General features: G+C 36.5%; 1 protein-coding gene across 4 annotated transcripts in view; it reads left to right on the plus strand.

Annotated features, from left to right (window-relative positions):
• Positions 1 to 13206, plus strand: part of PIP5K59B (Phosphatidylinositol 4-phosphate 5-kinase 59B) — a 296829-nt gene that overhangs the window by 120537 nt on the left and 163086 nt on the right. For all 4 annotated transcript variants that reach the window (XR_014128028.1, XR_014128029.1, XM_081736326.1 and 1 more), the window contains exon 2: positions 11512 to 11591. Coding sequence is in view for 2 of the 4 variants with exons in the window: in XM_081736326.1 (XP_081592452.1) it covers positions 11512 to 11591 (80 nt within the window). In the remaining 2 variants the exon portion in view is untranslated. The remainder of the gene's footprint in view (positions 1 to 11511; positions 11592 to 13206) is intronic.

A 13206-nucleotide genomic window follows, 5' to 3' on the forward strand; every position in this document is an offset into this window, starting at 1 on the left:
ACCATTGCTGGCCCAGACTCGTGTCCGGGATTTCTGAAAAGACATGGTGGTCTTGCTATAAGAACTTCACAAGCAACCAGTTTTGCACTATAAACATTATCGACGAAGGTCCAAAGAAGATTACGATTCTTCCTCAGAGGACAATGATACACTGTGTTTAGTTTATGGCGATCCATACAGTAGAGACTTGCACGGGCCGAATATTTCGGCCCGAGCCCAATCCAGCCCGAACGTAGCTAGGCCCGGCCCGGGCCCGAAAAGTTTTGAAGATTTTCGGCCCGGCCCGGCCCGATAAGTTTTTTAAAATTCTTGGCCCAAGCCCGGCCCGGGCACGATAAATTTTAGAAGTTTTTGGCCCGACCCGGGCCCGATAATCTTTTTTAAAAAATAAGCTCTTCCCCCAATCTTTCTCAAAATTTAGTACTAAATTTGACCTAACCTTCAGAAACATTTTCTAAACTCTGGTTCACAACCTGACGCTTGCCTCCCGAATGGTACCATTGCCTCCTAGAACTTAGCCTGCCATCGAAAGAACAAAAACCCCATTCCCTGTAACAAAAATCTAACTTAATTGATTTTTAGAATAAAGTGAAGATGGCAATATTGTTTAGCGACAGGCAAAACATTCCCACCCCTTCTTGTTATATTTTGAGTTCAGTGAAGGTCAGGGTCAGAGCTCAATTTACCGCATAATGCCTGCAATCCTCTATAGTGAAAGTGCAGCCGCTAAGCAACACAAACTGTAAATAGCTAGTGCATTCTTTGTAACATTTTTCACGGACACACTTCTTCAACGTTTGGCTTTATTCCAATTATCGTTTAACGAAAGTCAATAATGATTAAAGAATTGCAATTGATCGGCCCCAGCCCGGCCCGGCCCAAAGAAATAACAGTGTCGGCCCGGCCCAAAGAAATAGCATAGTCAGCCCGCCCAAGCCCGGCCCGTGCAGGTCTCTACCATACAGTGCAAGCACATGTAGCGAGAAGTGGATTCAGTGCATTCGATGTGAGGAATCGGCCTACGAAAACTGATTGAAGCAGAACTTGTTTTACGTGTGTATTAACTGTGACTGACGATGACCTCTAGGTAGAAGCAAAAGGATAAAAATTTTCAAACTAGTTTGCGGTGCGTACTGATAGAACGCAACTAAACTTTAATAATATTGACTCCTCTTCTAGCTATGCAGTAGTCTTCTCAGAGGAATTCGTTTGCAATTCATAAACTACAATCAGAAGCAAATTAAATGCAATTGGCTAACTTTGTGTACGCAGATGTAGGCTATGATTTGATAATTTCATTCATTTTGTTATGACCTTTCAGTTTGTAGTTTTGATTCCTTAGCTATGAGTTAGTTCTGTTTTCATGGCAGTTTTGGTTTTCCTACAAAGCTTGATGTAACAAATCTTTTATGTTTAGAAAATATAAGCTACAGGTCCTCTTACTTTCTTTCCTATTTAACTAGTATAATTTCCCTTTTCATTTAATTATGTTTTAATTCTCTTTCAGACGCTAAGTATTTAATGCTGGTAACATTTACAGTCGCATTAATAATATCTAACAATTTTTGGAAAGTGTCACTAGGATAAAATGAGACATTTTGCCCCATATATTGTGACAACTTACGGAATACATTGTCACAACTGTATTGATCATAAAACATAGTACATAAGTCCAGTTTAGGGCGAGTTACATTGGACAGAGAAATATATATATTATGCACAAGATAACCAAGTATGTGTATACTAAAAATTATAATTTTCGGGCTTACGCGAGCATTACAAAATATAAAACGTGAAAATTGTGACAACGTGCCCCGGTCTCCCCTACTGTGTAGCCCAAACTTCTGGTGTGATTGAAAAAATAAATATCACCATTTCAGATTTAAAACACCACATTTCCAACAACACCCGTTTCTTTCCATTTTTTCGTACGCATCTATGGCCCCGGTCTTTTATACACCCGGTATAAATTATTTCAATAGCAGCGCTGAATTTAATCAAGGAAAACTTAAACCAAAAGAATAATTTCGATGCGTTAGGAAAAGTAAAGGAACTTGAATGTTAACTGTACCAAATCGAATTTAATATAAACAGTGATGTGATGTGAATAGAAATGTAAAGTAATTAGGATAGCGATGACGTGGGGCAGTGTACTGATCATTTGTCAGATGAGTCAGTGGTTATGTCCCTGAAGAGGAGCTTTATGACGAAACAAAGTTGCACAACAGCGATTTTTTATTTACAAGCTACGCCTCTTCGTTCGCCAAGACTGAATACTGTAGTTCTCCTTCGTTCAGTATTCTATTTGCTAAGCAAATAAAGGACAGATGACATATGATTGCTGTTTCCACTGCTTAACAAATGAAGTGAAAAGAAGGCAATACCTAGATATTGCTGTTAAATATTTTAAAGATTACGATAGCATTCATCAATATTTTTTCTTTGTAATAATTAGAGCCCGGATTTCCATGCACAAACCAACCTCAAGATATGCATGCAAATATGCACGAAAAATATCAAAAATATGCACTAAAATTTTTAACATATGCACTGAAATATACACTAAGAAAATAAAATTTAAGTTTCTTATAAAAAAAATAGCTAATCTTAATAGGCTCTGTTGTTTGAACTATTAACGTCTTAGATATTCTTCTGGAAACCCTTCGCGTTTATCAGTGAGAAATGTTTTGTAGATCGAAAAGTTACTTTCTACATCAGCAGAAGTCACAGGTGCATGTGAAAAACACCAAATGTCTTCTTGTGTTAGGTCCTCTTTATATTCCATATTTTCACAATTAAGTATATTTGCAATGTCACATTGTTTTGTACCCGGGATTTTTGAATAATACTCGGCAAAGTTTATCTGACGGTATTTTCGCAACACCTTGAGTTTCACTGGACAAAGTCTGCGCTAATTCACCCAACAAGGAGAGTGTATGCAGCAAAGCATTGTTATGGCATTCCAACTGTCCGATAAAATTTCAGATATTCTCGAGAAGTGGTTGTGTATGTACTTAATTTTGTTCTCAATGCCACTTGTAGAGAAACATTTTTGTAACATGTAAATAGCGGCTGCATCATCGGAATTTAGCGAGTTTACAATTGTTTTCACTTGATGATTTAAGTTTCCTGCATAACACAACACAGCTTCTACCCCCGAGCCCCATTGAGTTTAATCTGGTTGCGGAGGTAGCGGAATATTTTTCGTAACTTCGCGAAAGATACGTACGCGCGAAGGAGCTTTCACAAATACTTTCTTTATATTTGATGCAAGCGCACCTACTTCCAGATATTGGGATCTGATAGTTCTGCTACACGATGAAGACCATGTGCAAGACAAGTCAGGTGGACTAATTTTGGATTCCACTTTATTATATTATTCTATTATATTATTTTCCACTTTATTATATTATTCTATACAACGTCTTATTCTACACCTGCGTATACAACGTGATTCAGTTCACTTTAACTATAACCTACTTTCTTATGATGGTACTCTGAAATATGCTAGTATGCAGCAATAAAATTCGGAAATATGCAGTATCTTGTAAAGTTTACGAAATATGCATGCACATTGAAATTTACTCAAAATATGCACTTATGTGCGCTATCATATGCGTCCCAAACGAATCCTTACAAGTCCGTCGGAAAGAAAAAATATATTCCATACGTTTCTGCATGTTACTATAAACATGAATTATGCATATAAATCCGGGCTCTAGTCATAATGATTGAGAATTATTTTTCAAATCGTAAATGAAAAAAAAAAAAAGTTGTGTCAATCAGTAAAATTTCGTGTAACATATTACTATCATAAGCGTTCTTTTGCTCCTTTATAGCCTTAGCGAAATAATATAATAAATCGTTACGTTTAGACTTCTAGCTTTTGTCTGTTTGATTAAAGGCGATCCTCTAGCGTATGCACGCTTTTGATTCATATGGTCGTAATTTTGATTTTGTCTTGTGGCCCACATTTCAAATATGCTAGAACAGTAGTCGAGAAATTCAGACAAAACATCACGTTACCCAACAAATCATGAAGCAGCATGTGATCTAACAGTGTATTGAAATAGATTTTTGGCGAAACCTTAAATGAGATCATGAAATGTTCATTTAAGTTCCATGGCTATTATCCTGGATGGTTAATCGTCTCTACGTTGATAAATTGCTTCGATCGCAGGGTGTGTTGAGCAAATTTATGTAGATTGTAACAGTAAGAACTATGAGGGAGCTAACCAGGGAGATTATTAAATGTCCATTGCTGTCTAAGTTAACGTAATTTGTAATGTTTTATTAAAAAGGTTTTCTTGGAAAATAAATAGGCTAACTACTACTATGTAAGATAGTTATTCTCTGTAGCAAATTGAATCGTAATTATTTCTTTTTGTTGAAATCTCGTTAATGTGTAGTAGTTTGCAAAGATGAGTATTTAGTAAATTTTCAGTCAATGTAAGTAATAAACATAGGCGTCTCTGGCATGTAAAACTTGAGGACGACAACTGGAACAAAGAATGCTTGTAGATCCCAATCAAAGTTCCGTCAAAAATCGTGAAGTAAATGGGAAGCTGCCTGAACTAGAGGCAGAGTTTCTACCTTTACCAGTATTATCAATCATAGTATTGTTCCATCACTGGTAGCTCACTTACTGCATATTTAAAAGTTTCTGTATAGTAAATCTTTTAAGAAATCTAGTCTTGATATAGGAATTATAGCATTTAATACTATCCATTAATTATATATTTCTCTACCTTCCGTCTTTCCATTTCATCTGTGAGGCGTTCCAGGTAGTAAGGGTCAGTTCTACAAAGGCTTGTTTTGATGAAAAGGGATTTTAGACTACTACTACTTCTTCTTCTTTTAAGTAAAGAAAATGATCCGATGTTGAGTTCGACCTAACTAACTCGAACGCTTCATAACTTCTGCCAGGCTATTGAACGTACAGATTCTTATCTAACAATATACTAACATTTTACATATTTCCCATTTACTAGTCCTTGTAGTTCCTTTCAAATTAACTTATTTCTAGAGCTCTTCGTCACTACTTTTCTAGGTAGTAAGTAATGTCACTGAATGGAAAGATGTATGTTGAACAACTCCAGTTTCACTATCCTATATCACTTCTTGTGTTAGAAGTTTTAATGGTCAGTTCATAATGTATTGTTCTTCCAGGTCTGATTTTCCAGGTTCTGTTTCCTTTCCAATTACAACTGTTCAACTTTCTGCAGCGCCATAACTTAATTTTTTCTTGGGGGGAGGGGGGAAGCATTAATACGCGTATTTAGGCGTCCTAGAAAAAGTTGTTTTTCTAATTCGAGGGCCCCCTCTTTCCATCTTTCTCTTACTCTTTATGGACCCCGGAGCCTGTGGGCCCTCCCGCACGGCAAGGTCTTGGGGCCGTTAAATACGCCCCTGGGCCCGTTTCATACATGGGGACAATATTGACAAATCTCAGTCATACGAATAAATATTATTTTAGGGTCCCTAATAATATACTTTTTTTTTTTTTTACTGAAATGGGCCTACCTTTTGTGTGCTGTTTCGTTTATGTAATGTAGTGAACCTGTTTGATGCTTCATTTATAATTTCTTGTTCATATCGTATATGGAGTAAGAAAATTTTGTCTTAAATTGGGCTCCCCTCGAACGGCAGGGAGCTTCCCTATGGACAGTTGCCCCCCTGTCCCCACAGGTTACGGCTCTGACTTTCTGACTACTTCGTCTACACAATTTCTTTCGTATTCGAAGCTGATTTAAAAGAATTCTAAATCGGCCAGTGTACAGTGAATTGTCCGATTCAAACGGAATTCGCACAACAAAATTAGTGTCTGTAGACGACATGCTGATCTTAATTTGAAGGTATCAGCATAGCGGCCACCGTAAACGGCAGGATGACCCATTAGGCATCTGATGTACACTTTTCGTCACAAAAAGTGTGACTGCTTTCCAGAGACTGTCCAAAACGTTGAACGTAGATCCTTACATCCCTCAAATCTCCTTCCGTTCTTGTATAGAGCATTGTGTTTATTATCTAATAGAAGTAAACAATCTGAACATTGCCTCCAAGTAAATATTTAGCTAAGTTTTCTCTGAGTTCTCCCACATTCTCATTCCACCAATTATTTCGTAGACGTTCACTTTCTTTAATCATTCGTCGTCAAGGGCCTAAAAGGCATAATCATGGGACGAATTTAAGTTCTTTTCGAATATTAAATGTAGTAACTATTTATTTTATCTGTACTAAGCAGAGGACTGAGCTTATAAAGCGCATAAATACCATAGATTGAATCCTCATGTCCGAAGATTTAAGAAAATAGATACATATTCCTTATTCAAAAAAAGAAAAAAAGAAAAGAAAAATAAAATGAGACCAGGAAGTTCAATATTCTGAATTATAAGTTGTTTTAGAGTCGCAGGGACATACAGCTCTGCAGACTTCAAATATGTATCGACAAGTTTTCCCCACCCCTTCCAATTCTTTGGCTCCAAATTTTCTCCACGTTAGCGACATAGCTTTGCATCAGGGATCAGGCAGCGCAGCTGGTGACAGCCATTACGTTTTTTTTTCCCTGTGTCTCACTCAACGGCTTCATTTTAAGTAACAATTTTTAGAGCAGGTATTAATCCTAAACATCATATGATATTTTATATTCTGCAAGTTTTATATAATTTTCGTTGAAGATTGTGCAATCAACTCCTGTTTAGAATTTACGTATGCATTATAAGAAATGGAATGATTGCAGTTTCTTGTTTTTGATTTGCTTTCTTTGTGTTTTTACTCCTTCTGTACGTTCGTGGTTTGCAAAAGTTCGTTTTCTTACCATTGTAGCACGCATACAAATGTTCGATAGTGTTTCGTGTCGAAGAGTGCGTGTTTTAGCTCGCCCTTTGAGACTATGGAAGGAAGGAGAAGGTGCATTAAGATTTTTCTAGATAAAATTCGTATCATGAAAACATATCAATATTGCATTTTATTATGTAGTTACCTAGCTTCCTGACTGATGAAGTGTTCTATTTCTTTTTACTATTATGTTATTCGAAATGAAGAAACGTTCTTTGTGAAATCTACTGGTTAAAAATAGAAAACTCAAGCAAAGAAAACCATAAATTTCTTCTGTCAATATTTTAAATTATGTAGTGGGGTATGCGAGAAAAGGAGAATTTGATGTGTCACTACATTACTTTTAGTATGAGTTTTCAATTACTAGTCATAGATAAGCTCCAGATTGATTAACTTTCTCTGTGTGTAGTTTCTGATTCGATTTCCCGGTGGAGAAAAATGGTTTGGACCCCATGTTACTAGATCAATATAAGCCTATACCATTAAAGCTCTTGTAGCTGATAATGGTAAACAAAGCAGTATATACAGGGTCTGTCCCAAAAAGAAGTAGAATAAACCCGGGAAAAGTAATTTATTGCAGATCAAAGCACAAATTACTAAAATTCTTCAAAATTACTCATTTGCGTATCAACATAGCGTTGCCAGCGTCTCTTCCAATCACCGTACACTTTCTGGGAGGCGTCGGCGGGAATCTCGCTCTGGCAGCTCATCACAGTGGTAGCCTTTCAAGCTCTTTACTTTATATATATATATATATATATATATATATATATATATATATATATATATATATATATATATATATATAAAGAAAATCTCGTGGTGTCAAATCGCGGTTGTAGGGCGACTGGGGCAGCATCGCCACTTTGTCCTTGGCCAGATACTCGGTCACGCGGAAGGCGGTGTGGAACAGCACTTAGTCGCGGTACAGGCTCCAGTTGGAAAAATCTTCCTGACGCATTGAACTTTGTTCCGCGGCCTTTTTAAGACTGCAACGTAAAATTTACTGCACACTGTCTATTCCTGCTGCAGAGAATCTTTGTGAATAATACTCTTTGAGTTGAAAATACTATAATCACCCGGAACTTGCTTATTCTTGCTTTATTCGGGCGCGGGGAACCATTCGTTTGCCACTCTGCACTTTGTCTTTTTGACTCGGGGTCGTATTCAAAGACTGGTAATCACATTATCTAAAGAATGCGGATTACTTTTAAAGGGTCCAGCAGTTCTCACGAGATGTCACACGAGCAACCTTCTGATATTTCGACAGCGCTTTGGGGACCATCTTGACACACACCTTTCTCATCGCTAAATCTTCTTTAAGAATGCGATGGACTGTGATTTTCGGAATATTGCTCTCTTCTGCTAACAGTCTGACATTCAGACATCGATTGAAACTGATCTTGTCTCTCACTGTTTGCACATCTTCGTCGCACTGTGTTGTTGACAGACGTTCAGGACGTTCCGCGTATTTAACCCCCTCTCCGCCCTCCCAGAACACATTATGCCAGCGGTAAAAACATTCCTTAGGACATTGCTTTATCCACATAAGCAACCTTAATCATGGTCATAGTCTCCGAACCTGATTTTCCTAGCCTAACACAAAATTCGTTCGCACATCGTGAAGTCGTGACGTTAAGTCAAACATGGGTTCAGTCTAGGTTCAAATCCGCATATTGTTACGGCGGATGTGGCTCGCGTTGCTTTCCCAAGATCTCGTCATTTTTCCACAAATCACCCCACTCCAGCCGTCCGCGTCGACGGGAACACATTCTACTTTTTGGGGGGGCAGACCTCTGATATATATTTATAAAAGAGATCCTTTTTTCGAGTTCCGGTTATTTTGTGTTAGGGTAAAATGGTTCCATACTATACCAAAGCAACTTACGAGAAAAGATATCTAAATTAAGTAATACTAAATGATGTCCCATGCTACCTCAAGTTTTAAATGCATTTACAATATATTATACAGGGTGTTTCAGAACAACACCGACAACGTTTGGGAGGTGATTCCTGACACCAAGATTAGACGAAAAGTATAGACCAACCTGGGTGCACAAATGCTTCTTTTCGGAGTTATAGGCTGCCGAAAACATGAAAAAAATGAACTTTAAAGGTCCATAGCTCCAAAACTATGGGACCTAGCGTTGTCGGGTCAAGATTTTATGTAGGAACTAATATGTGCCCTATCCAAAAATACATGTTTCAGCATCCTGCGGTACTCACACAACAATTTTTAAAGAGGGAGTTTGACTAAGGGCATATAATTTAAAGTACTCACCAACTATCTCTGTAAAAACTGTTGCAGAAGTACCGCAGGGTTCTGAAACATGGACATTTGGATAGGGCACATACTAGTTCTTAAGTCTTGACCCGACTAGGGTAGGTCCCATAGTATTGAAGTTATGGACCTATAAAGTTCATTTTTTTATGTTTTCGGCAGCCTATAACACCGAAAGGAAGCATTTGTGCACACAGGTTGGTCTATACTTTTTGTCTTATCTTAGTGTGAGGAATCACCTCCCAAACGTTGTCGGTGTTGTTTTGAAACACCCTGTATAAGGCAAAGGGATCTTGAAAGTTTACAGTCAGTCACTCCATATCTTGAATGGAGGTGAGGAAGGTAGAACCGCATCTATTACTGTATAATACTATCATGGTGGCCATCTTAAGATTCAGGGCCAATATCTTTAATAGGAGGGGTAATGTGACACATTTTGGAGTGATTTTCACCACAAACACACACATTACGTTATTACCAACTTATCTCTAATCATTAATAGTTTTGCCACCTTCATACCCAATATCTATATTAACTTAGTTGTCTTTCCAAGCGTACAAGGCACCTTTGCCTCATATTATATATTGCAAATGGATTCAAAATTTGAGGCTTATTGGGGCACCATTTAATATTATTCAATTGAGCCTCTTCTTCTTCTGGCGTAAAACATTTTAGGGTGTGAGACTCACATAACATCTAAGTCGAAAAATAAGAACCACCCTAATATTATATAATATACCATCCCCAAGTAAATGCAACATATATAAATTCATACGAACGTAATATATTTCCAATTAAAGTAAAAATTTACGAACGGTAGTTACATCTGAAGTAAAAAAAAAAAATAGTAGTATTATGTTAATAAACTCTATTTTGAGAATCTTCTAGTGAAGCATTGACTAATGTGGTAATAACTATTTGTTAGGTTATTGTTTAATTTTTTACAAACCCAAAGTATTTACTTTTAATTAAATTTCAAAATCTACCAGAGTCTATCAGTGAATGACTATACCGCTTGTTGTTTACAGTCTACCTTTAATTGACTTATGCCACTACCTTTAATACAGAAACCTTTCTGTATCTCCAAAACTATTCCAATAACATAAGCCACACCTGGCTTTACCATATACCTAAAAATATCAGAAGCCACACTTGGATCTTCATCCTAAGATATCACTAGCCACTCTCGGCTCATCAATCCCAAATATCAATACCAACATTTGGTCCTAGCTTCTCTTAAACATACGCATAACATCAGCCACTTATGGCTTACATTCCTAAAAAAAACACAATTATTCATTATTTATATTCATAGTAACGCCTTTCTTTTGTTACTACGATTTTTTAACACATTGTCCGATTGTTCACAATCATCTCCGATACCCTAACACTATTGTCGAACTCTAATTCTTAATTTGTTTTACCATCGACTAGTCAGCTTAAGATTTTTAAAAAAATCGTGTCAAACTTTACATTATCATATATATGTCATACTTAAACATTTTTTTTTTTCGGTCCGTTGATTAATGCATATGGAGAATTGTTTTCTTTTAGGCACTGTGGCTCAGTGGTAGAGCACTCACCCCTGGTGCATGAGGTCCGTGGTATTATTTCAGAGCTCATCCGTATTCTCATTCCACCAGTTCTTCCAAAATCACTTACTTTCATTAATTTCCCTAGCCCTTTGTTAGCCTAAAGAGTATAAATGTGGGACGTAAAATTAGAAATTTCATTACATCCTTTTACATGAAGTAGAATTGTAATGATGTTATGTTAGTAATTCCTAATTCAGTCTAGTTAAATGTAATCTTTATCTTATTTTATCTTATCAATTCCTTAATTGAAATTTTATGAAATTTCAATTATATATAATAGAATTTAATTTTGTACAAAGTAGAAGACAATTAAATAGATTTAATGAAGAAATCAATAAAATCAAACCATTAAAATTCGAGTTTATTTCAAAGAAAACAGAAAAATTAATCCCCATATAAATCAGTGGGTTAAAAATAAAAAGATGGTGCAAGCGTTACACTGTTACCATTTCAGGAAAGTAGTGCATGCATAGTAGGCGCAGTTGAGTGTAAACCTTGTATCGTTAAAATAAAATTGAAAAAAAAAAAAAAAATGAATCTGCAGATCTTATATGTCAACTTGCAAACATAGAGAATTTGAAACTTTTGTGTTTATTTTTTTTCTCAGCAAATGCGTCCTTGTATAATTTGATCACGATAATGCAGTTAATTCTTTTATTTGATCATCGTATCTATCATATATGTAACATAAATACTAATTTAAAAAAGATAGTCGTGTACTATTTCCCACGTATTATTAGTAGTTGAATTTACTTGTAGGTAAACATGTACTTAATCCCATTTTTCTATCTTTTTCAGAAAAGGAAAAAGTGTCAACACAGGAAAAGGTGTCGGCACAAGATAAAACATTGTCGCAAGAAAAATCATCATCATTGGAGGTACGTAAAAAATAACAATTACTTACAGCATTGCACACAATTGTTTTAAAGATTTATTCCATTAAGCACGTGAGGACTCTTGTAACTTATCAAGCATTGGGCTTGAGTAATGACAACACTACATGTTTCCTCAATAGCTGTAGGAGGTTTTTTAATAATTTAAGAGTAACCACAAAATAACCTATCCTATTGTCTTGTATGTTTGTCCATCATACCGTTAATACTAATTTATACTTTTTTAGAAATACACAATTTATATTTTCTCAGAATCTCAGTTTGTTTATTTGAACTTGTTTATTCTACTTTATGCAACAAGGGGCTGTAAACACTGTACTAGTACAATCTTCTAGTGCGAAGAGAGGTTAGAAAGTTCTTACCCTCACTATGATAAGAAATGTGGTAGTAATGTAAAAATTTACACAAAGATAGGTTGGCGTCTGATTAGTATGGGTCTTATATAAGTCCTGTTGGATTGATGTTATGCCAGAAAACTAGGCGGCAGCAGCATGTTTGACAGAATCGAATACCAAACTGTGATTAAATTCTTCCATCTTTAAGGAAAATCTATACAAACAATTCATGAAGAGATGGTAGCTATGTATGGTGAAGAACCCTTATCATATAACACACTGAAACGCTGGAAGAGAGAATTTAAACAACTTTACGGAATGACCCAAAAGAAGGTCGTCTCTAAACGGCTAGAGACCCAAGTGTGAAGGTAAAAGTTGAGCAGCTAGTGCTTAAAGATAGGCGTGTGATTATTAATTGTTTAGCTAGAGAGGTGAACATTAGTAGATGATCCGTTCACTCCGTATGACATTCCGCATATGGGTAAAGTGGCAGCAAGATGAGTTTCGTAATTGTCGACACCTTTTCAAAAACAGAGATGTGTGCAGGGTGCACAAAGCATATTAGACATATACAACGAAGACGCTTTTGTAAACAGATTAGTGAGTACAGATGAATGTCAGATGTATCTATTTGACCCTGAAACCAAATAAATGAGAAAAAACGTGAAAAAACACCTCGTCCCCCACTCCCAAAAGGTTAAAATGCAGCACTCATCAAGCAAGATCATGTTGTGCCTGCCTTGATACTCTAAAGGTCTGATCTTGACTGATTATTTACAAAAAGAGCCTACAACAACAAGAATATATTACAGAAACCTGCTGCAGGAACAAAGGAATGCGGTAAAAGTAAAGTAACGGTGTTTGCTTTCGAAAGGCGTGTTGCTGCTAGCGGACTACATGCGCACATCGAGCAGCAGAAACATTCACTTCTTTGCGTCAATGTGGCTACGAACCTTTGCCCCACCCACCATATTCACGTGATCTTGGCCCTCCGATTGTTTTCTCTTACCAAACATGAAGAACCATTTGTAGGATAGGCGTTTTGATGTGGACTCATTATTACGGATTAAACTTGATTTTTCTCCAATTTCGCAGAATTTTATGCAAATGATAATGACTAATCCGTAGATGTGAGAAATGTAAGCCAATATGAGGTGAATATGTAGAGAAGACGTGTCCGTGGACCAAATTACAGATCCCTAACTCGTCTTTATTATGATTGAGAGTAAGAATCATATAATTTGACCTCAAGTACTAATCAACTG

Source organism: Thermobia domestica, chromosome 13 (genome assembly GCF_964235325.1).
Source record: "Thermobia domestica chromosome 13, izTheDome1.hap1.1, whole genome shotgun sequence".
Taxonomy (NCBI): Eukaryota; Metazoa; Arthropoda; class Insecta; order Zygentoma; family Lepismatidae; genus Thermobia; species Thermobia domestica.